We start from the raw sequence: 21,866 nt of genomic DNA on the forward strand, positions 1-21,866 counted from the left end.
CTGTGTCATGATATCAGATCAAGATTGAACAGCTTTGGGCTCTTTAACCTACTGGAACAGGATGCTAGGGAAAAAACTTCTTCATATACTGGCGGTAGCAGCAGTAGGGAAGAGGAGTATGAATAAAAATATTGTTTGATAACAAAAGCAGTTTATTACTTATCAGTTTGACATTTTTGTTGGCTGTAGTTCATCACTGTTAACTAGTTTTTCTTTTCTGCCAGATGTACTCACTGTATAGTTGTACACTCAGTGGAAGCACAGTTAACTGTTAAGCTAGAAGCAACAGCAACCTGTGGGTTGTTCTAGCAACTATTTTGTAACTCGTTCACCTTTACGGTGACAAATGTCAAGGACTTAACATGTTCCATGGACTTCAGTGACAGGATAATGTGACATATGGTGTGTGACTGCGACTTAGTCCCATAATTCTACAGAAATGATCTTAATAAAGCATGAAGACAAGTGGGAATCTCCATCTGATATAGTGCAATTCCAGAAATCTAGTAATATGGACTTCATTTAATCAGTTGATATTCATACTACCTACAGTGACTGCCACGGGTTGCTTCTGGTTACTACTGCTTTCACTCTGGTACTCTTACTCCTGCTGAATTGAAGGCATCTCTCTTATATTCTATTTCCATATTACTAGCCAAAAACAAGTCTGGTTACATTCAAATGTGTTACTGCACCTACAAGAATTCTCTAGAAGTATCAAGAAGTCTCCAGAACATGGCTCTTTTTGGTACTCCAGATGTAGGACAGTATGGATTCACTAGTCCTTCCTAACTGTAAATTGTAAATGCTTAGGTACATTGCACACATTCCACCATGTTGTGATGAAAAATGAAATTATTTGTACTTACAGCTGGCTCAATTACTTGACCTGTTTTCTGGAACAAGGTTGAATGGAACCTTTAATAGTATTCATACTGCTAATTAGCATTCATTACAGGTAACAGACTGACTCTGTGATGATATGCAGTGGGACAGAAAAGAGGAATGATGGTATTGAGCAGTGATATTTTCCAAAAAAGTTGGTTCACATTATGATTACTACAATGCATTAGATGTTTTGTTATGTATGGAGCAGGAGATTGAAACTGTGACATGGTTTCTACTCATGAGACATGTTCAAGACTATGCAGTTATGATGTGATGGGCAATTTGAAAATAAAAAGCACTAATTGTGTAATTTGGTGCAGTGAGAAATCAGGCTCAAAAGTAAGTTTGTCTCTGTTTGCTGTAGTATGCTACATGAAATCTATTAAATTAATCAGTGTGAACTTTACGTATTTAACCCCTGTAAAATATTTTTGGGAGGAGAAGATCCAGTACACTGCCACTGAATGTTATATGATTGAGTCATTATTACAAGGCTGGCAAAGAAACCTAATGGATTTCTGTGTAGCTCATAGTTGCATAGTAATTTGTTACTATAATTCTGATTGGTTCTCATACAATTCAGATTGCTTCAAAATTGCCTGTAGAGGCTGCAACCTAGAATTTTTGGATCATGTCTGTTTATTGTTTATTGATTCTGTTCTACATCAAATGCGAGGTTGTGCTATAAGGAGAGTTTAGGATTTTAATTATCTTATCTCTAAAATGAACTGACTTGACTTTCCTTCGGATGTTCAGCTGGGGTGCTTTTACCAAGACAGTAGTTTAATTTGCGGGCTGAAAGTATTGTGTCCAACTTCATTAGTTCTCCTCTGATTATTCGCTGCATGTATCGAAGGAAATTGACGGAGATCCGAAATGTGAAATAATTTGGGTGAAGGTCATGGTTAAAGCAGGCTCAGACATGGTAATTGGATGTCTCTATAGGCCCCTGGCTCAGCAGCTGTTGTGGCTGAGCACCTGAAGGATAATTTGGAAAATATTTTGAGTAGATTTCCCCACCATGTTATAGTTCTGGGTGGAGACTTTAATTTGCTAGATATAGACTGGGAGGCTCAAACGGTCATAACGGGTGGCAGGGACAAAGAATCCAGTGAAATTTTTTTTAAGTGCTTTATCTGAAAACTACCTTGAGCAGTTAAACAGAGAACCGACTCATGGCGATAACATATTAGACCTTCTGGTGACAAACAGACCCGAACTATTTGAAACAGTTAATGCAGAACAGGGAATCGACGATCATAAAGCGGTTACTGCATCGATGATTTCAGCCATAAATAGAAATATTAAAAAAGGTAGGAAGATTTTTCTGTTTAGCAAAAGTGACAAAAAGCAGATTACAGAGTACCTGACGGCTTAACACAAAAGTTTTGTCTCAAGTACAGATAGTGTTGAGGATCAGTGGACAAAGTTCAAAACCATCGTACAATATGCGTTAGATGAGTATGTGCCAAGCAAGATCGTAAGAGATGGAAAAGTGCCACCATGGTACAACAACCGAGCTAGAAAACTGCTGCGGAAGCTAAGGGAACTTCACAGCAAACATAAACATAGCCAAAGCCTTGCAGATAAACAAAAATTACGCGAAGCGAAATGTAATGTGAGGAGGGCTATGCAAGAGGCGTTCAATGAATTCGAAAGTAAAGTTCTACGTACTGACTTGGCAGAAAATCCTAAGAAATTTTGGTCTTATGTCAAAGCGGTAGGTGGATCAAAACAAAATGTCCAGACACTCTGTGACCAAAATGGTACTGAAACAGAGGATGACAGACTAAAGGCCGAAATACTAACTGTCTTTTTCCAAAGCTGTTTCACAGAGGAAGACTGCACTGTAGTTCCTTCTCTAGATTGTCGCACAGATGACAAAATGGTAGATATCGAAATAGACGACAGAGGGATAGAGAAACAATTAAAATCGCTCAAAAGAGTAAAGGCCGCTGGACGTGATGGGATACCAGTTTGATTTTACACAGAGTACGCAAAGGAACTTGTCCCCCTTCTTGCAGCGGTGTACCGTAGGGTCTCTAGAAGAGCTTAGCGTTCCAAAGGATTGGAAAAGGGCACAGGTCATCCCCGTTTTCAAGAAGGGTCGTGGAACAGATGTGCAGAACTATAGACCTATATCTCTAACGTTGATCAGTTGTAGAATTTTGGAACACGTATTATGTTTGAGTATAATGACTTTTCTGGAGACTAGAAATCTACTCTGTAGGAATCAGCATGGGTTTCGAAAAAGACGGTCGTGTGAAACCCAGCTCGCGCTATTTGTCCACGAGACTCAGAGGACCATAGACATGGGTTCACAGGTACATGCCGTGTTTCTTGACTTCCGCAAGGCGTTCGATACAGTTCCCCACAGTCATTTAATGAACAAAGTAAGAGCATATGGACTATCAGACCAATTGTGTGATTGGATTGAAGAGTTCCTAGATAACAGAATGCAGCATGTCATTCTCAATGGAGAGACGTCTTCTGAAGTAAGAGTGATTTCAGGTGTGCCGCAAGGGAGTGTCATAGGACCGTTGCTATTCACAATATACATAAATGACCTTGTGGATGACATCAGAAGTTCACTGAGGCTTTTTGCAGATGATGCTGTGGTCTATCGAGGGGTTGTAACAATGGAAAATTGTACTGAAATGCAGGAGGATCTGCAGCGAATTGACGCATGGTGCAGGGAATGGCAATTGAATCTCAATGTAGACAAGTGTAATGTGCTGCAAATACATAGAAAGATAGATCCCTTATCATTTAGCTACAAAATAGCATGTCAGCAACTGGAAGCAGTTAATTCCATAAATTATCTGGGAGTACGCATTAGGAGTGATTTAAAATGGACTGATCATATAAAGTTGATCGTCGGTAAAGCAGATGCCAGACTGAGATTCATTGGAAGAATCCTAAGGAAATGCAATCTGAAAACAAAGGAAGTAGGTTACAGCACGCTTGTTCGCCCACTGCTTGAATACTGCTCAGCAGTGTGGGATCCGTACCAGATAGGGTTGATAGAAGAGATAGAGAAGATCCAACGGAGAGCAGCGAGCTTCGTTACAGAATCGTTTAGTAATCACGAAAGCATTCCGGAGATGATAGTTAAACTCCAGTGGAAGACTCTGCAGGAGAGACGCTCAGTAGCTCAGTATGGGCTTTTGTTAAATTTCGAGAACATACCTTCACCGAAGAGTCAAGCAGTATATTGCTCCCTCCTACATATATCTCGTGAAGAGACCATGAGGATAAAATCAGAGAGATTAGAGCCCACACAGAAGCATACCGACAATCCTTCTTTCTACGAACAATATGAGACTGGAATAAAAAGGAGAACCAATAGAGGTACTCAAGGTACCCTCCGCCACACACCGTCAGGTGGCTTGCGGATTATGGATGTAGATGTAGTTGTAGATGTCCTGAACAAATAAATAGGTCTGGAAAATTTGCAACTTGTTTTTACACTTTTAAAGAGAGGGAAAGGGAATATCATTTTGCAGTATTCTAGAGCGTACTGAAATCTATGACATGAGTTACGAAATACCTTAAAAAGATATGATGGGAACTTGTTATCTTGTCACGCTTGCTGTTGAAGTGTACTGACTATTATAAGATCTGTTGGTTAGGGATGATGCACAATGTGTTGTAGTTCCTATAGTGAGTGAGCTATTTAGAAGAGTTCTTCCTTCCTACCATCAGTGCAGAAGGATATTACAATTTGACAATATGTTCTAGTTCTTATAGTGAGTGAGTTATTTAGAAGAGTTCTTCCTTCCTACCATCAATACAGGACGATATTACAATTTGACATGTGGTTTTCTACTTGTGTTGGAAGACATGTAAAAATATTTCTCTTATAAAACTTTGATTTATAGGATGCAAGGATGGTTCCTTTTCCCACTCGTCCCTAAACTGAATCTCTGCTCTGTCTCTAATGACATCTTTATCTATGGGATGTTAAACCTTAACCTTTTCTTTCCTGTGATGTAGAACATCACATTTTATATTTCAGTGAGTTTGTATTTCATTGAAAGAAAACAACTTGGTTCAATTTAAATGTTTCTCCTCACTGGCTGAGAATAATTCTGTGTAGCTCAAAAACGTGGTGCAATTATTTCAAATAGATACCATGTCAATGAGTTGCATATCCCCAAACTATCCCAGTAATGAAGAATCTGAACTACGTGTTATAGGAATAACATCTTTGAAATGTAAAAGCTAGGATAAAGCCAGACTGATACATTCTGTGGTGCAATCTGGATTCAATCCTGTGACCTTTCATTTTCCAGGCACACTCTTTAACACAAGAATATCAGGCTTGACTGTTGGCAGATAGGGTGACATGTTTCAGCAGGACTAATTAATTTTTTCACATTGGCTAATAGTTTAAATATGGTTAAGGCATTAATATAAGCTGTATTTCATTGTATAGTTTTCTTGTTACAATCATGAATTTTTATTTCAATTGTGTCAAATAAATCGTGTTGTATTCAGCACTCAAACCCTATACAAACTTCTCGTAGGTGACCCAAGTAAAGGAGAACTTGGGTTTGCAGCAATTCCTGGACAGGAGGAGAAGTTTAAAGAAAGCCTCAGTCTTGCAGTTAAATATGCAAAAGGCCTTCACTGTAAACGGTAAGTAATGAATGCCTTCCTGTCTTTTTTGTGCTTGCTTTTCCTGGTGCTAGGCTTGCTGAATGCAGCATGCAGTGCTGATGATGGTCCTGAATATACAGGGTGATTCAAAAAGAATACCACAACTTTAGGAATTTAAAACTCTGCAAAGACAAAAGGCAGAGCTAAGCACTATCTGTCGACGAATTAAGGGAGCTATAAAGTTTCATTTAGTTGTACATTTGTTCACTTGAGGCGCTGTTGACTAGGCGTCAGCGTCAGTTGATGCTAAGATGGCGACCGCTCAACAGAAAGCTTTTTGTGTTATTGAGTACGGCAGAAGTGAATCGACGACAGTTGTTCAGCGTGCATTTCGAACGAAGTATGGTGTTAAACCTCCTGATAGGTGGTGTATTAAACGTTGGTATAAACAGTTTACAGAGAATGGGTGTTTGTGCAAAGGGAAAAGTTCTGGACGGCCGAGAACGAGTGATGAAAATGTAGCACGCATCCAGCAAGCATTTGTTCGCAGCCCAGGAAAATCTACTCGCAGAGCTAGCAGAGAGCTGCAAATTCCACAATCAACTGTATGGAGAGTCCTACGAAAAAGGTTAGTTATGAAACCTTATCGTCTGAAATTGGTTCAAGCACTGTCTGCAGCTGATAAGATTAAAAGAATCGATTTCTGTGATTTTATCCTTGCTCAAATGGAAACAGATGAATCTTTCGTTTCAAAGATTGTGTTTAGTGATGAAGCAACTTTCCACACTAACGGGAAAGTCAACCGTCACAATGTCTGTATATGGGGCACTGAGAATCCGCGGGAAACAACTCAGTATGAACGTGACTCGCCTAAGGTGAACGTTTTCTGTGCCATTTCAGCCAATAAAGTTTTTGGTCCCTTTTTCTTCGAAGGTGCTACTGTAACTGGACTACAGTATCTGGAGATGTTAGAGAATTGGCCGTTCCCTCAGCTCGAAGAAGAAGCACCACATTGGCACTTATCTGTCCGTAATTACCTGAACGTCAACTACCCGAGGCGATGGATCGGCCGCCAGGCAGCCCGTGACAGAGCACTTCATCACTGGCCTCCAAGAAGCCCTGATCTTACCCCTTGCGATTTTTTCTTATGGGGGTATGTTAAGGATATGGTGTTTTGACCACCTCTCCCAGCCACCATTGATGATTTGAAACGAGAAATAACAGCAGCTATCCAAACTGTTACTTCTGATATGCTACAGAGAGTGTGGAACGAGTTGGAGTATCGGGTTGATATTGCTCGTGTGTCTGGAGGGGGCCATATTGAACATCTCTGAACTTGTTTTTGAGTGAAAAAAAACCTTTTTAAATACTCTTTGTAATGATGTATAACAGAAGGTTATATTATGTTTCTTTCCTTAAATACACATTTTTAAAGTTGTGGTATTCTTTTTGAATCACCCTGTATATTGGAAATGAGAGTATTTGGTATTTGTTATTGAAACTCAGCTCTTAATTACCAATAGAAATCTTCTGTCTGTATAGTTTGTATTGACACAGCTCGTGTCACAAACATAAACATGGTTAGTAGTAGGCTGTAACATGATTTTTATTAAATCATGCAATTAGCTAATTTCGACTACTTCTCGTGGTCAAGCACTTGTGAAACCGACATGGAAAAGCACTACATTGTCTGCACGCATTGCATATATAACTAAACTTCTCACATTAAGATAACCACATCTGGTTGTAAGAAATTTGTGCAGTGGAAAGTCCTTGCTGAAATATAAATAATTGAAGGAGTAAAGATAACTACTCACCATATAGTAGAACGATTGAATTGTTGATAGGTACATGAAAAAGCCTGAAATCATTGCTAGCTTTCTGATAAATCCTTGTTCAGAATAATAGAATAAACATACACCTGCATGGTTACATTGCCCCAGCTGACTACATTGTGCCAGCACTGCAGCTCACTTGGGGTGACTGAAGAGAGGATGCGGGGAGCAGGAGGGAGAGATGGAGAAGAGTGGTTGGCAGATGGAAGGACAAGGTGGTAGGTGCACAGGATAAGAATAGGCACTGGTTACTTTGTTCTGGGTGCTGGCAGGTGGAGTTGTGTGGACTGACAGTGATGTCAAGGCCTGTATTGTGAGAGGGAGTTACAACAGAAGAGGAGGGAGATGAGATTGTGAGTGCAGAATGATTGAAGTAGGTGGGTATGAAGACAGGGGTGGAGGTCGGTGTAGGTCAGGGCGTAGCAGAGATTGAGGTCTGGAGTATTACAGGATTGAAGGATGTGTTGCAAGGAGACTTCCCATCTAAGTAATTCAGAGGAGATGGTGTTGGGGGTTGTGAAGCAACTGCCGTTGAAGTCGAGCATGTTGTGCTCAGCAGTGTGTTCTACCACTGGATAGTCAGCTCTGCTCTTTAACATAGTTTGGGACCTCCGACCAGAACAACTTTACCTGTCCTTCACCAGGAACATCTTATCCACAATCCTTCCCAAAATTTCCACAGTGGTGACCTCTGTATACTCAGTCTACGAACTATCGCAGTCTATTCTCGCACCCCACCTAGTCCCAACCTCTAGCACAAGGGTCATACCCCTGTTGAAAATCTAGGTGTGCGATTTGTCCAATGCACCCACCCAGTAAATCATACTTCAGTCCCATCATAGGGATATTCTACCCTATCAGAGTCACTACCACCTGTAAAAGCAGTCGTATCCTGAACCAGCCATGCTGTTTCTTATGCACAACACTTTATGTAGACATCACAACCACTTAGCTGTCCACCCAAATGAAAGATCACTGCTAAACCATAGCCAAGAGCAGAGTTGATCACCAGTGGCAGAATATGCTGCTAAGCACAACATGCTCACCTTCAGTGGCTGCTTCACAGTTCATGCCATCTGGATCGTTCCCCCTAACACTAGTTTCTGTGAATTACATAGATGAAAATTGTTCTTGCGACACATCCTTCAGTTCTGTAATACTCCCGTCCTCAGTCTCCTCTGGCCCACACTGACCACAACCTATGCCCCTTAAACCCCCTCCCCCAATTTCAATCACTCTGCACCCATACTTTTGTCTCCCTCTTCCTCTGTTCTATCTCCCCGTCACAATCCACGCCTCGATGTCGTTGTCCACCTGCACAAAACTCCCCTGTCTGAGCTCACCAGTGCCTTATTCCTATCCCGTGAGCCTGCTGCATCAGCCCACAGCAGTCTGCAACTTTCCCCAACCCTCCCTCATAACTTTTTGCCTGCTTTGTCACCTTGACCACTCTATCTGACCTAGCCATTCACCATAGTCGAGCTGCAATGTTGGCCCAGGGATTATCTGATAATGATACAGAATTTTGTCATTGTACAATGGAAATAAATAAGTCAAATATGTGGACACACAGAATATTTAAGGATGCAAACTCCATTCTCTCGAGTATGAGACCATTGTCTTAACAACAGCAGTGCCTCATTTGATTGTCATTTGCATGTAGTATTACAAGCCTGAGAGAAACCAAGTGAGGGAAAATAAATGTCTAATACAAAGAGATTGTACAATAGTGAGACAGTAAACAGTAAGCAGTAGCATTTCTTAATGTTGGTGCAAGTTACATATTATTCTTATATGGCTAGTTGACAGTGAATCGGGATGAGATGTGACATCTGTTTAGATTGATCACAACAGGTGGTCTTGGCCTCTATGTTACACTGACATACTGATTAATCGTAGTGAGTTCAGTAAATCACCTTCCAACTTCAAATGAGACACATCTTAAAAAAAAAAATTAATGTCAAGCTTACATAATGTCCATTATAGTAGTACTAAGAGTTGTACTGTATTTGTAAAATCACAGTTGTGCATTGTATCATAGTTATGGATGTCACATTTTTTTGTAAAACATTTCTGTTGTTTGCTGTCAACTTTATCTGACACTTGAGTGTAAGTATGACAAGAGAAATAGTCACTGCAGGATGAGCAGTTACCATCTCTGTATCATGAAAACTTTCAGTCCGTGCAGGATAGCCAAGAATTCAATTATTTACAGGATGGTAATAGTTTTAATTACTCATCACCATAATTGAACCAAAATTGCAATGCATAAATTGTTATGGATACTCAGTTTTCACAGCTCTTTCAAATCCATAGCAATTTAATAATCTTCTGCCCAGTTACTTTATTAAATACTGATGGAAAGCACTTGTAATAATGAATTCCTCAGGATAATAATGAATTCCTCAGGGATCCTGGGAAAATTTCAAAATGAATATAACTGATTTTGGATGAGACAAAATTCTGTCATTTCATGTCGACAACAGAACACCAGTTAAAACTGTAGCTGGAAGATGGTGATCCTGTGCCTAAAAACCAAAGTTAATTTCATCTGTTAGGAAGGCTATGGCCAGTGCTTTGGGGATTGTACAGGGATTTTTTTATTGGTTACCTTGTAAAGGTCAAACAGGTAATCACAAATACTTCACAAATTTTCTTGACAAAGTGGACAAAAAATACACGAGAAGAGTTGTGGAGCAACACTCTGCTCAAAGAAATAATTAGGCAGTGGGAGAAAATGAGGGAGATGAACTTTGGTAAATGCGTTTCTAACCTAAAGAACACAGTTTTCCACTGCCAGTTAGACAAATTTTCTCATTGTCCACATAGACACTATTGCAGTGTTGCTTCACCATCTAAACAGGTAAAAAATATATTTTTTAAAAATATGACCACTTGTTATAAACCTTTTATTGATTTCTATAAGTTTTTTGGAATATTAGAAGTGTCTATATGATATGATGTACTTTGTATATCAAAAATAGGTACAGTTATGTTCCCCTCCCTTGAGGAATGCCTGTGCTGCTCCCACTTCCGTTGAAGTCTCCTTATTAAGGTCTGCATGTGAAGTTTTAGCTACCAGAAAATCCTGAATTGAGTATCATATTCTGTATAATATTTCACAAGCACATATTTTGTGTACTAAGTGACAGTGTCATAGTGGCGAAAGCCTTTCTAGATGTCAGCCATGACATTAATCCAAGTGCTCCTTTCTAAAGACTTTTGTACCTTGTGAACTAAAAGGATAATGTGAGGTCTGCATAATAGTTATTCACAAAATCTGTTCTGGCTCCAGCTGAGCAGTTCTTCAAAATCCAAAAATTTGTCATATGTGAGCCCAAACTGTATTCCATTACTCTACAATAAACAGTTACCTTTGCTTTCTAAGCCATTAGACACTCATTCTTCTTTTGATATATCAACTTTGTAAGTGACTACCAATCTGCATTTAATCGTATTTTTTAGTATGACATAAATAATTATTGATAGTATATACAAGTAATCTTATTTTACTTGGTTACATTCCATTTTAAGAATGAATTTTATACCTATCTGATTTTGAATTATAATTTTTAAGTCCATTGGATACATTTGAAATATGGTTTCCCCCCCCCCCCCCCCCTCTCTCTCTCTCTCTCTCTCTCAGCAGTTTATTTTTTATTATAAAAACACCAACTACTACTACAACTACATCTTCTTCTTCAAGTACTGTTACTTGTAGAAACAGTAATGTAGTCTGCAGCATTAAATCTACAAACTCTACATAAAAGTGTGAAGACTAAACTGTGGCCATTATAGCAAGAAATATATGTAACAACTTAGTCATTCCTAAAACACTGTGCAAAAGCTTTTTGTATTTATACATTTATGTTTTGAACATTCATTGTGCAATTAGTATCTGCTATGTGTTTAGGACAGAAATTAAGTAAAAATTAGTTACTTTATGTCCAAAAAATCACACACAGCAAACTGCCAAACTCAGTTTTCTTATTAGATCTTTAAAATGTATTTCTGTGTCTTCAAGTGTATATTGTGTGTGATTTCATAAACAGAAGAACTATACAAGACTTTGTTTATGTGCAAGCTTTGAAAGCTGGAGTTCATAATTTTTGTTTGTTTTACTGGTCTAGGGTTAATTATCAGTCTGAGAAACAAATGATTTAACATTTTCTGCAATGCAAAACTTAGCACCAAAATGGTGTGAAATGGGCTCTGTAGTAAATGGAAACCATAACTATCTAAAAAAGAGTTTGAACTCAAGAAAATATTACTTGTATCTTATTGTAAATACTTTCTGGCCCTGTTATATTTTGCCCACCCAGTATCATTGGATCACTGTGAATCTGTGTGAACACTCAGTAACATACTTGGGACATACTCTTCCATATTACACTGGGCAGTATGTTCAAATTTAAGCCACAAGGTTTCTAAATTTTCCTTTTTATCTAAACTGTGTTTCAAGCTTTCAGTAATCAATTTTGTTTCCAAATGTTTTAAATGAGAATCTTTTTTTTTTTTTTTTTCCTCTTTGTTGGCAATGTTTTGATGTTTGATAACTAGCACACTGCAACAGCTTCTCATTGTTACTGATCTTGTACAGATTATGTTGTGAAGAGTGGGCCCGTTTGTTGCTAGATTTAACAGTCAGTGAAAAACTCAAGATAGATTTAAACCCTGTATATGAAGATAGATCACTATTCATGTAATAAAAGAAGTAGCCTGTAGAATAGGTCAGTGACTTAGCAAAATATTAAAAATGAAATATTGGCACAGTCTTTCATTTGTTCACATAACTCATTATGACTGATAGAACTATGTGTGTCATTTTCTTCATTCTGGACTCTCAATGAATGCTGTCCGATTACTTCATTCATACATCAGTTATTACTGATGTTAAAACAAAGGTAGGAAAATGTATCTATGTAGCAAATGCAAGAATAAACAGATTGCAAGTTAGCTGAACAGTCAGCATCACACATTAATCTGCAAGGGTGAAAATGAGGAGTATCAGCAAAAATCAAATGTATTGTCTCATATACTGTAGGTGTATGTGTTCTGGGCAAGGTTATGATAGATGGGAAAGAATCACCATGGTTCAACAGTCATGTTAAAAATATATTACTAAAGCAAAAAGAGCTTCATCAAAGGTGTACACAAAGTCAAAAATTTGTTGACAAATCTAAAGTTGTATGAAGCCAAAATGAGTGTCAGTGAATTTGATTGTGAAATTTTTGCTACCAACATGACAAAAAATCTCAAGATGTTTTAGTCTTATATAAAAATATCAGTCATGGTCACACTGGCACTTAAACGGAGGATGACACAGGGAAGGCGTAAATACAGAACTTGGTTTTCCGAAATTGTGTCAGTGCGGAATATCATACTACCACTTCTCTTTTCTCTTGTAGTATTAACAACAAAATAACGGATCTTGGAAAGGCTGCTGGACCTGTAAGAATTATATATTTAATACAAAAGAACTTTTTCCCCATTCAGCAACAGTTTATCATTGGGCACTTGAACATCACATGTGTACAGAGAAATTAGAAGATGGATTATCAAACAGATGTGTTTAACTGTAGACTTTACTAAAAGAAAAAAAAAACTAGGAGTGTGTGTCCTAAAGTAGAACAGTCACTTAAAACTGATTGTAGGAACAGGAGATGCCAGATTGAGATTCATGAAAGAATCCTAAGAAAACGTAATTTACCCACAAAAGAGGTGTCTTACAAAACCCATGTTCAATCTGTTATTGAATGTAACATGTCAGTTTGACTCCCTTAATAGATAGGTTTAATAGAGCAGACAAGGAAGGTCCAAAACATAATTGTGGATATCACCATGGTTTTGTTTAATACATACAAGAGTGGGGCAGTAGTGCTAGTCAAACTCCAGTGGAAGGCACCACAAGAGAATATGTTTTCTAAGAAGAATTGAGAAAGATACTATTTTTTCCCTCCTTACATACATTAAACACCCTGTCAATGATCCCACTGTCATCTGCAAGGTTGGTTAAAATGCAAACTGTCTCCATTTGCAGTGCTTTCAAATTTCGCATGGCTCTGTCATTAAATGTTTCCCTGAAGTTTGTTTCTAGTAACAGCACCATTGCAAAAGTGATGCCGTGATGTACAAGTACACTACTTCTTTCTCTGGCTATATTATAAATGTCTTTCATTCGAGTTAGAGATAGTAGTGATAGTTACCATATTAAACTTTTCCCTGCAGTACAATTTCTGTTCATCATTGTAAATTGTTTGTTTTTGATCACTTGGTTCTTTTTTTTTCTTCTTGAAGGATTCATGTGATGTCTGGAAATGCTAAAAATCCAAGCAGTGTGAATGACGACATTTATGAGAAAAACATTAAGTATGCAGCATCTTTGTTCGAGAATGAGGGTATTGTAGGATTGATTGAACCAATCAATCCACATTCTGTTCCAAACTATTACATGAATAATTTTTCAAAAGGTGAGTGAACTCGACACTTTCAGGTCATGTATTGATGTTTGCATGCCTTTGTGCTATTAGTCAGCATTCCAGGAAAAAAATTACAAGGGGAGATCATGACGCTGGGATTGCAGATTTACATCAAACTTCCTATCCTTTAGTAGGCTATTAAAACAACATAATGTGCAAGTAGTAAGGTGCATTACTCTGGTAAGAGAAGTTTTATGCATCTATTATGTTACTGGCGTAGCCGCCGAATGCTAGAGTTCATGGTGGTCAAGTGGGCAGCGTTCGAGTTACATAAGACAAATGTGTCCAAAGCGAAGTTTCATCTCCTGCTCAAACGTAATTTTTAATCTATATTTCTTTCATCATCGGTCACATTGTTTAATTTATATGACATCTAAGACGTAATATAATAATAAAAGACACGTGTATTTGCATGAAGTTTTAGTGAATTTTATGTTATTTGACTACTTACTATTTTTAATTAGATTTAATTACTAGAACAAACACATTTATAACTATTGACAAGTAAATGAAGCAATGTGTAGAATTTTCCTCAAAATGTATGCCTGCCGTGATTAGTGAAATCCCTCACACTTGCAATCTGATAAGGTACCTGGAACTACTTTGCACTCAACACTTCAAGGTGCAGACACACAGGCCGGCCCCATTTGGCAGTTAATCTGCATAGCAGTGAGACATAGCTGTGTAACAAGAACGAATAGTGTACATGCGAATTTTTTGAATATCACAGAATTCACACTTGTACTATAAAATGAAGGTTTGAGCAGGAATCAAACCGTCACCTCTTATATGTTCATCTTATGAAACTTGAACACTAACCACTTGACTACCATGAACTCTAACCTCTGGCACCTATGGTTCAAATGGCTCTGAGCATTATGGGACTTAACTTCTGAGGTCATCAGTCCCCTAGAACTTAGAACTACTTAAACCTAACTAACCTAAGGACATCACACACATCCATGCCCAAGGCAGGATTCGAACCTGCGACCGTAGCGGTCGTGCGGTTCCAGATTGTAGTGCCTAGAACCACTCGGCTACCCCAGCCGGCCTCTGGCACCTATGTACAGATATGTTAGTTACATAATAGACACATAAAACTTCTCTTCGATTTCCTCAGAAATGCCAGAGTAGTGCACTTTACTACTTGCATATTATGTTGTTTTGATGACCCACTAAAGATGTACAAAGTTTAAAGTAAATCTGTGATACCAACATTGTGGCCACCTTTGTCAGTATAAACAACAGCTTTTCATAGCATTATTACAATGAGTCTCAGTCATCCATTTAAAAATTCCTTATGACATACAGAAATTGTGTAACACTGTCTTGGCGAAATGAGTGAATATGTGGTGAACATTAGCTTTCACTAAGCAGTTTAGATGTTATTAGGTTTACCAAAGAAAAAAATTAAAACAAGGAGACCTATATGCAATCAAACACTTCCATGAGTGATTGCCCTGTCAACAGTGTATAGTGTAACAAAAGCAAAAATAGAAAAATGTGGGAATGAAGCTCACAGAGTGGCTGAAATATTCTAAAACTATACAATAAAAAATTATTACAACAAAAATTTTACATGTATCAAGTTCCCTTTGCCAACAGACATTAATGAAATGGGGTAAACATATGAAATAATTGAGAAGCCCATAAAGTATACAAAACAGACAGAAAATTATAGTATGAAACCATTACATTATGTTATGAGAGGATAAAAGGATTTACACGGTAGGAGGAATGAATGAAAGAGGAGAAAAAAACATTTAGGATTTTGTGAAAGGTTACAGTTAGTAATAGCAAACACTCTTTTCAGACAAGATAATATAGAATGATACCAGTTGAATAATTTCATGGCTAGACCAGAATTCAGAAGCTGGATACTGGTCTACAAAGTATAGCATGTGGTGATTTTAATTCAGACTGTAACTTAGTAATAATAAAGTGTAACGTGAATTCCATAGAAATTAAGGGCGAGATACAGAAGAAAATGCAAAAATTATAAGTGGGGATGGGATAAATTTTAAACTGTGAGAGGCTGTAAGCAGGAATTACAACAAAAATACTCCAAGTAGTCTAGTTGAAGATATTTGGTATGTATCAAAGGGAAAACTGAAGTCATGACAGGTTCATCCCCTTTTTTAAATGAAATGCATAAATAAATAAATAAAGTTCTGGGTGATCAGGAAACACACTATCTTAGGGCTGGGTCACACACTGCTATCATGCAGACTCTGCAGCAGATATACAAGTGTTCTTTTGCTCAGACATGTAAAAACACTATGTGCTCAAAAGTATGCAGTCACCCCTATGTAATGCACAATTGTCCACTACATGTCACAAGAGACAGACCAGCCAGAATAAAAAAGAGATGGGGAGTATTGTGTTGTCAGCAGAGAAGCAATAACAGCAGAGTGGGTCATTCAGGAGAACTCAATGACTTAAATGTGGACTGGACAGAGGATGTCATGTGAGTAACAAGCCCAGCAGCAACATTTCAACCCTTCTAAAGCTGCCCAAGTTGACTTGACGAAGTTACTGTGAAGTGGTAATGTGAAGGAACAATCACAGCTAAACCAGGACCAGGTACACTACATGTATTAGCAGACAGAGACCACCATCAGTCACTGCAGAAGGTGGGGGGAAAAATCAATTTGGGGGAAAAAATCAATAGAAGAAATCACTCATGAGGTGTAAAGTATTACTAGAAGCACAGCTAGCATAGTGACTGTGCATAGGGAATTAACAAGAATGGGATAAAGTGGTTGAGCAGCTCCTCATAAACCACATATTACTGCAGTCAGTGCTTGAGCAATGCTTGGGGTGGCATAAAGATCGATGCCACTGGACAGTGAATGACTGGAAATGAATGATGTGTAGTAAAGACTCGAGCTATATCCTGTGGTAATCCGATGGGAGGGTTTGGGTTTAACAGATGCCTGGAGAACATTACCTGCCACTGCGTGTAGTGCCAACAGTGAAGTACAGAGGAGTTACTATTATGGTATGGGGGTACTTTTTGTGGTAAGAGGCTGTTCCCTTTATTGCCCTTAAACAAATGCTAAATGTGGAGGGGTATGAACACATTTTACAGCATTGTATGCTGCATACAGTAGTGGTACAGTTTGGAGACAATGACTGACTGTCTCGGGATGGCAATGCACCCTGTCATAAAATAGCATCTGTGAAACAATGGCTTATGAACAATAACATTCCTGAAACTGATTGGCCTGCCCAGAGTCCTGACCTGAACTCAATGGAACACCTTTGGGATGAGTTGGAATGTTGATTTTGCTCCAGATTCCAATGTCCAACACCACTACCTTCTCTGGTATCAGTTCTTGAGGAAGAATGAGCTGCTATTCTTCTATTGATATTCAGATACCTCATTGAAAGTGTTCCCTGCAGAGTTCATGCCATCGTAATGGCAAAGCATTGATACATCCCTAATAATGTCCACTAATACTTTGGTCAGATAGTGTATGGCAGAATTGCGGAATTACGTAAATAAAAATGATTAAAAATTGATGAATGCTACAAAAAATCCCATAGGGTTAATGTAGTGAGCCAAACTAAAATTTATAATTTTCAAATGAAATCAGGTTTATTTAAACCACTTTGATAACACACTGTGAATGGTGTACTTACGGTACTCTACAAGCAGCTTCTTCAATCTTAGTACATCATGGCAAACATGCACAAAATCTAAGTCATGAGTGTTAAAAGTCAAATCTCTACTACCCTTTTAAATCAATCACTTGAAACTGTTGGAAAAACCTCTAAGTTCAAAGTTCCCTCATAATAATTAAAGTGTCATAACAGTAATACAAATTCTGTGCACGCACTTTGCTTAAATTGTGCTTAGTCTGAACAAAGTTGTAGAATACTTCAAGCACACCCAGGCCCAGTGCCAAGAACCAATCACTTAAAAATTCACACTGTCAACTGACACAAGTGCCTGCAGAATTGACAATCAAATGCATAAGATCTTGAGTGCTCCATTTCTGTGCCCTCAGTTTGCCATTTAGCTGCCAGTTTAATAAAATGGACCATTATTCAAATTTAGACACACTTATTGCATAATTACAGATGCTAAGAGAAGCACTTCCCTTGACAGGACCTTCTGAGACCTTGCAAAACAATACACCTTGAACAGTACATGAATAATTAACTAAGTTACAAAACAAGTGCTCATGCACTCATTAATAAATATGCAGAAACATGTTGGAATACACATACTACATTAGGACTGACATATTCAGTTCAAGATCCTTTCTGTTCTCGTTCTGGTAATGCAGTCGGATATTACAGTAGAGGCACCCAGTCCAAATGACCTACATCTCTTAAATGCTAACATAATTAATTACCTAAGTTACCACAAAGTCACATGTTGCATATCAGAGGAAAGGTAAAAAATGGCCTCCCTTTTCTGTCCTGGTTCATGTACTGTGTATCTGTGGTGAATTCCTGGTTTTCGCATAATTTGCGTATTCAGTAATAATTAATCAGGCTGGTTTGAGATGTTCAGTGGCATTACCTGACATCTTCAGCTTATGTTTGATGCACTGTTTATGTAGATAGTTCAGTGCATTAAATAGTTATTAAACAGAGGGTATATTCATTTGCATTAACTTTGTAACAATAATAGTACTGCTACACTGGTTTAGTGGCAATTAATTCCTCTCATTGTCATGAACATTTTGGTATATGTGGTTATCGACTATGACCTTTCTAAAGTGTAGCACTTAATTTTGTGGATATAATTTTTTTCACGCTGCTAGCGATTTTCACAAAATAAATGTGGTTCCTGAGTTCTCTAACCTCAGAAAAAACTGTAGTGCTCTTACCTGTGGCTTATACCTGCCATGTGCTCTGCTTTTGGCGGAACTGTGTTTACCTTTCAGCCACCCTAGTCAGCCCATATGCCTGATGTTTCTGATGTCTGCCTTCATGGCATGGATTTATTCTTACAGGCAATAAAGAAAACATGGATAACCTGTAAAATAATTTAATTCAAACAAGTAAATATTGAAAGACGCAGAATGTTGAAGAAAACTGTAACATTATTGATTGCCCAGAAATGAAAACAGCAGAAAGTGCAGATGTCAGAGGAAAAGTTAGTGACTCATAAAGTTAGTAACTGTAGGAAGAAATGATGTAGTATACATAAAGATTTCATACAAATGATGAGAAATGGGGATAAAGATTAATGACACAAAACCTTATTTCACTCCAAAGAAGTAACAGACTGGTGGCAATAATACATTGAAAGCCTTTTGAGGGGAAAGGCATTATTTGGAAATCTAATACAAAACAAGAGTTGCTCTAAAAGAAATTTTGCAGCCTGTTTGCCTCAGGTTTGTTAATGTCATTGGAGGACATGAGCTAGCCCAGTGCTGAGAACCTGAGACTTAGGAGCAGTTTTTTTAATGCAAAGTTAAATTTCCTTTTAGTCTACCGAGAACATTCATTGACATATAATTATGGAATAAATCACACAATCATCCAAAAATCTTGTGGTTCAGAAATATTCACATTAGTAACATATGGAATATCATTTTTAATGCAACAATAGATGCTGCCTATAGGAAAATTAAACTGACCTATGGAGAAAATAGAAGCAGGTGTGTGAATACCAAGCACTCAGATGACTAAGTAAAGAAGGAATAGCTGAAAGCTGGAAGGAAGGAACTATAGAAGGGCTGCACAAGGGAAACTTTTGTGTTGTGGCTGAGAGAGCCACACTTACAAATGTGCCCCAAGGTAGCAAGAATAAATTAACTTTATTTACACTCCTAAACCGATTACATCAACATAGTTACTCGAACATGAGTCCAAATCCACCGATAGTGACTGACATACTAGAAGAGTTCTTCCAAGGGAGACATTGATGCAGCCATATTGTTGGAGATCAGTAGAGTTAAAGGACAGTCAGTACTTGAAGTCCATGAAGTGCTAGACCTGGGTAGTCAGAGATGGTGTCCAGTGAGGTGGCAGCTCTGAACAATTGATGATGGTATCTAGTGAGGTGGAAGCATCAAATGATCAGAGAGATGAGCTCCATCAGATGGGCTGCCATCAGATGGGCTGCATACATGGCCGGCATAATCTGGAAACGACAGTGAGCTGCATACTGATGGGTCACGGGTGTCGCGGATGTCAGCCCCAGCACAGAGAACTCTGAGGAGACGTGGAGTGAACTCTCAGACGTGGCTTAGGGCAAATGACTGCGCAGGACAGAGGGAGCTCCAATTGAGGAGCCAGCAAGATGCAGTTGGTACTCAGACCTAAATGACTCCTGATGCAGACTGGGGCAAAGTGGCCAGGTGATGTCCTTTATAGCCACCCAATGGAAAAATACTGCTCTGAAAATCAGCGGGCATGTGACCTGTGGAAGAAGAACTGGTGCCCGCAATGGCAGCACTGATTGCTTTCACACAACTGGTGGCAAAGCTGGCACCATGTATTACCATGGTGGCTGTGGGATATGCAGTTAACAACAACTCAGTTCGCTTACAATATTGTTGTACTGTTTTCCTACTACCTCCCACAACGGTATTGCCAGTGGCAAGAGAGATGGCAGCACATGCCTGTGTGTGCAGTAGTTGGATCCCAGATGAATACGATAGAAAAAAAACTTGAGGACAGTGTTATAGAAAGAGAAGAGAAGTGGTTGAAGATAAGATGGGAGAGACAATACTGCTAGAAGCATTTGACAGAGCACTGAAAGACCTAAGTGGAAAGAAGATCTCTGGAATAAATGATGTTCCCTCAGAATGACTGATATTCTTGAGAGAGCCAGCCCAGAAAGAACTATTCCACTAGGTATGTAAGATATATGTGACAGGCAAAGTATCCTCAGACTTAAGGAAGAATGTTATTCCAACTCCAAATAAGAAAGGTGTTGACAAGTGTGAGCTACTACAGAACTATCAGTTTAATGGGCTGTGCGTGCAAAATACTGACATTTACAGAAGACTGGAAAAAAATGGTGGGTACCAAACTCAGCTGAAGATCATTTTGGGTTCCAGAGAAGTGTAAGAAGACGTGAGGCGCAATATTGACCCTACACCTTATCTTAGAAGGTAGATTTAAGAAAGTCAAATCTATGTTTATGGCATCAGTATATTTAGAGAAAGGTTGACAATATTGATTGGAATACACACTTCAAAATTTTTAAGTTGCTGGGACAAAATGCAATGAGCAAAGGATTATTTACAACTTGTACAGGATCCACACTGTAATCCTAAGAGTCAAAGGACATGAAAGGGAAGCAATAGTTAACAGTGAAATAAAACAGTGTTGTAGTCTGTCCCTGATGTTATCCAATCTGTACATTGAACAAACAGTAAAGGAAATCAAGGAGAAATTTAGAAGGGAAAGGAAAGTTCAGGGAGAAAAAATAAAAACTTTGATGTTTGCTTATGACTTTGTAAGTCTGACAGAGATGGCTAACAACTTGGAAGAGCTGTTGAACAGAATGAAAGAGGTTATTAAATGAACACCAATGAAAGTAAAACAAGGATAATAGTATGTAGTCAAATAAAAATGACATGATGGTGTGGGAAGTAGAGTAGGAAATCCGACACTAAAAGAAGCTGATGGGTTTCACCATTTGGGCAGTAAAATGACTGATGATGGCCAATGTAGAGAGGATATAAAATGCAAGACAAGCATTTCTGAAAAAGAAGAATTTGTTGACATCAACTGTTAAATGTTAGGGAGATTTTTCTGAAGATATTTGTAGCCTTACACTGAGGTGACGAAAGTCATGGGATACCTCCTAATATTGTGTCAGACCTCCTTTTGCCCACCATAGTGCAGCAACTCAACGTGTCATAGACTCGACAAATTGCTAGAAGTCTCCTACCGAAATATTGAGTCATGCTGCTTTTATAGCCGTCCGCAAATGCAAAAGTGTTTCAAGTGCTGGATTTTCTGCACGAACTGGCCTCTTGATTGTGTCCCATAAATGTTTGATGGGTGGTCAAATCAGTCACTCAAATTGTCCAACATGTTCTTAAAACCACTTGCAAACAATTGTGGCCCGAAGGATCATTGTCAT

General features: G+C 38.4%; 1 protein-coding gene across 1 annotated transcript in view; it reads left to right on the forward strand.

Moving 5' to 3' along the window:
- The window catches only part of LOC126470553 (putative hydroxypyruvate isomerase), a 42,618-nt gene that overhangs the window by 15,150 nt on the left and 5,602 nt on the right, over window positions 1-21,866 (forward strand). Inside the window, exons 2-3 of the mRNA XM_050098490.1 lie at window positions 5,418-5,529; window positions 13,623-13,795. Coding sequence (XP_049954447.1) covers window positions 5,418-5,529; window positions 13,623-13,795 — 285 coding nt within the window. The remainder of the gene's footprint in view (window positions 1-5,417; window positions 5,530-13,622; window positions 13,796-21,866) is intronic.

The sequence above is a fragment of the Schistocerca serialis genome, chromosome 3 (genome assembly GCF_023864345.2).
Source record: "Schistocerca serialis cubense isolate TAMUIC-IGC-003099 chromosome 3, iqSchSeri2.2, whole genome shotgun sequence".
Taxonomy (NCBI): domain Eukaryota; kingdom Metazoa; phylum Arthropoda; class Insecta; order Orthoptera; family Acrididae; genus Schistocerca; species Schistocerca serialis.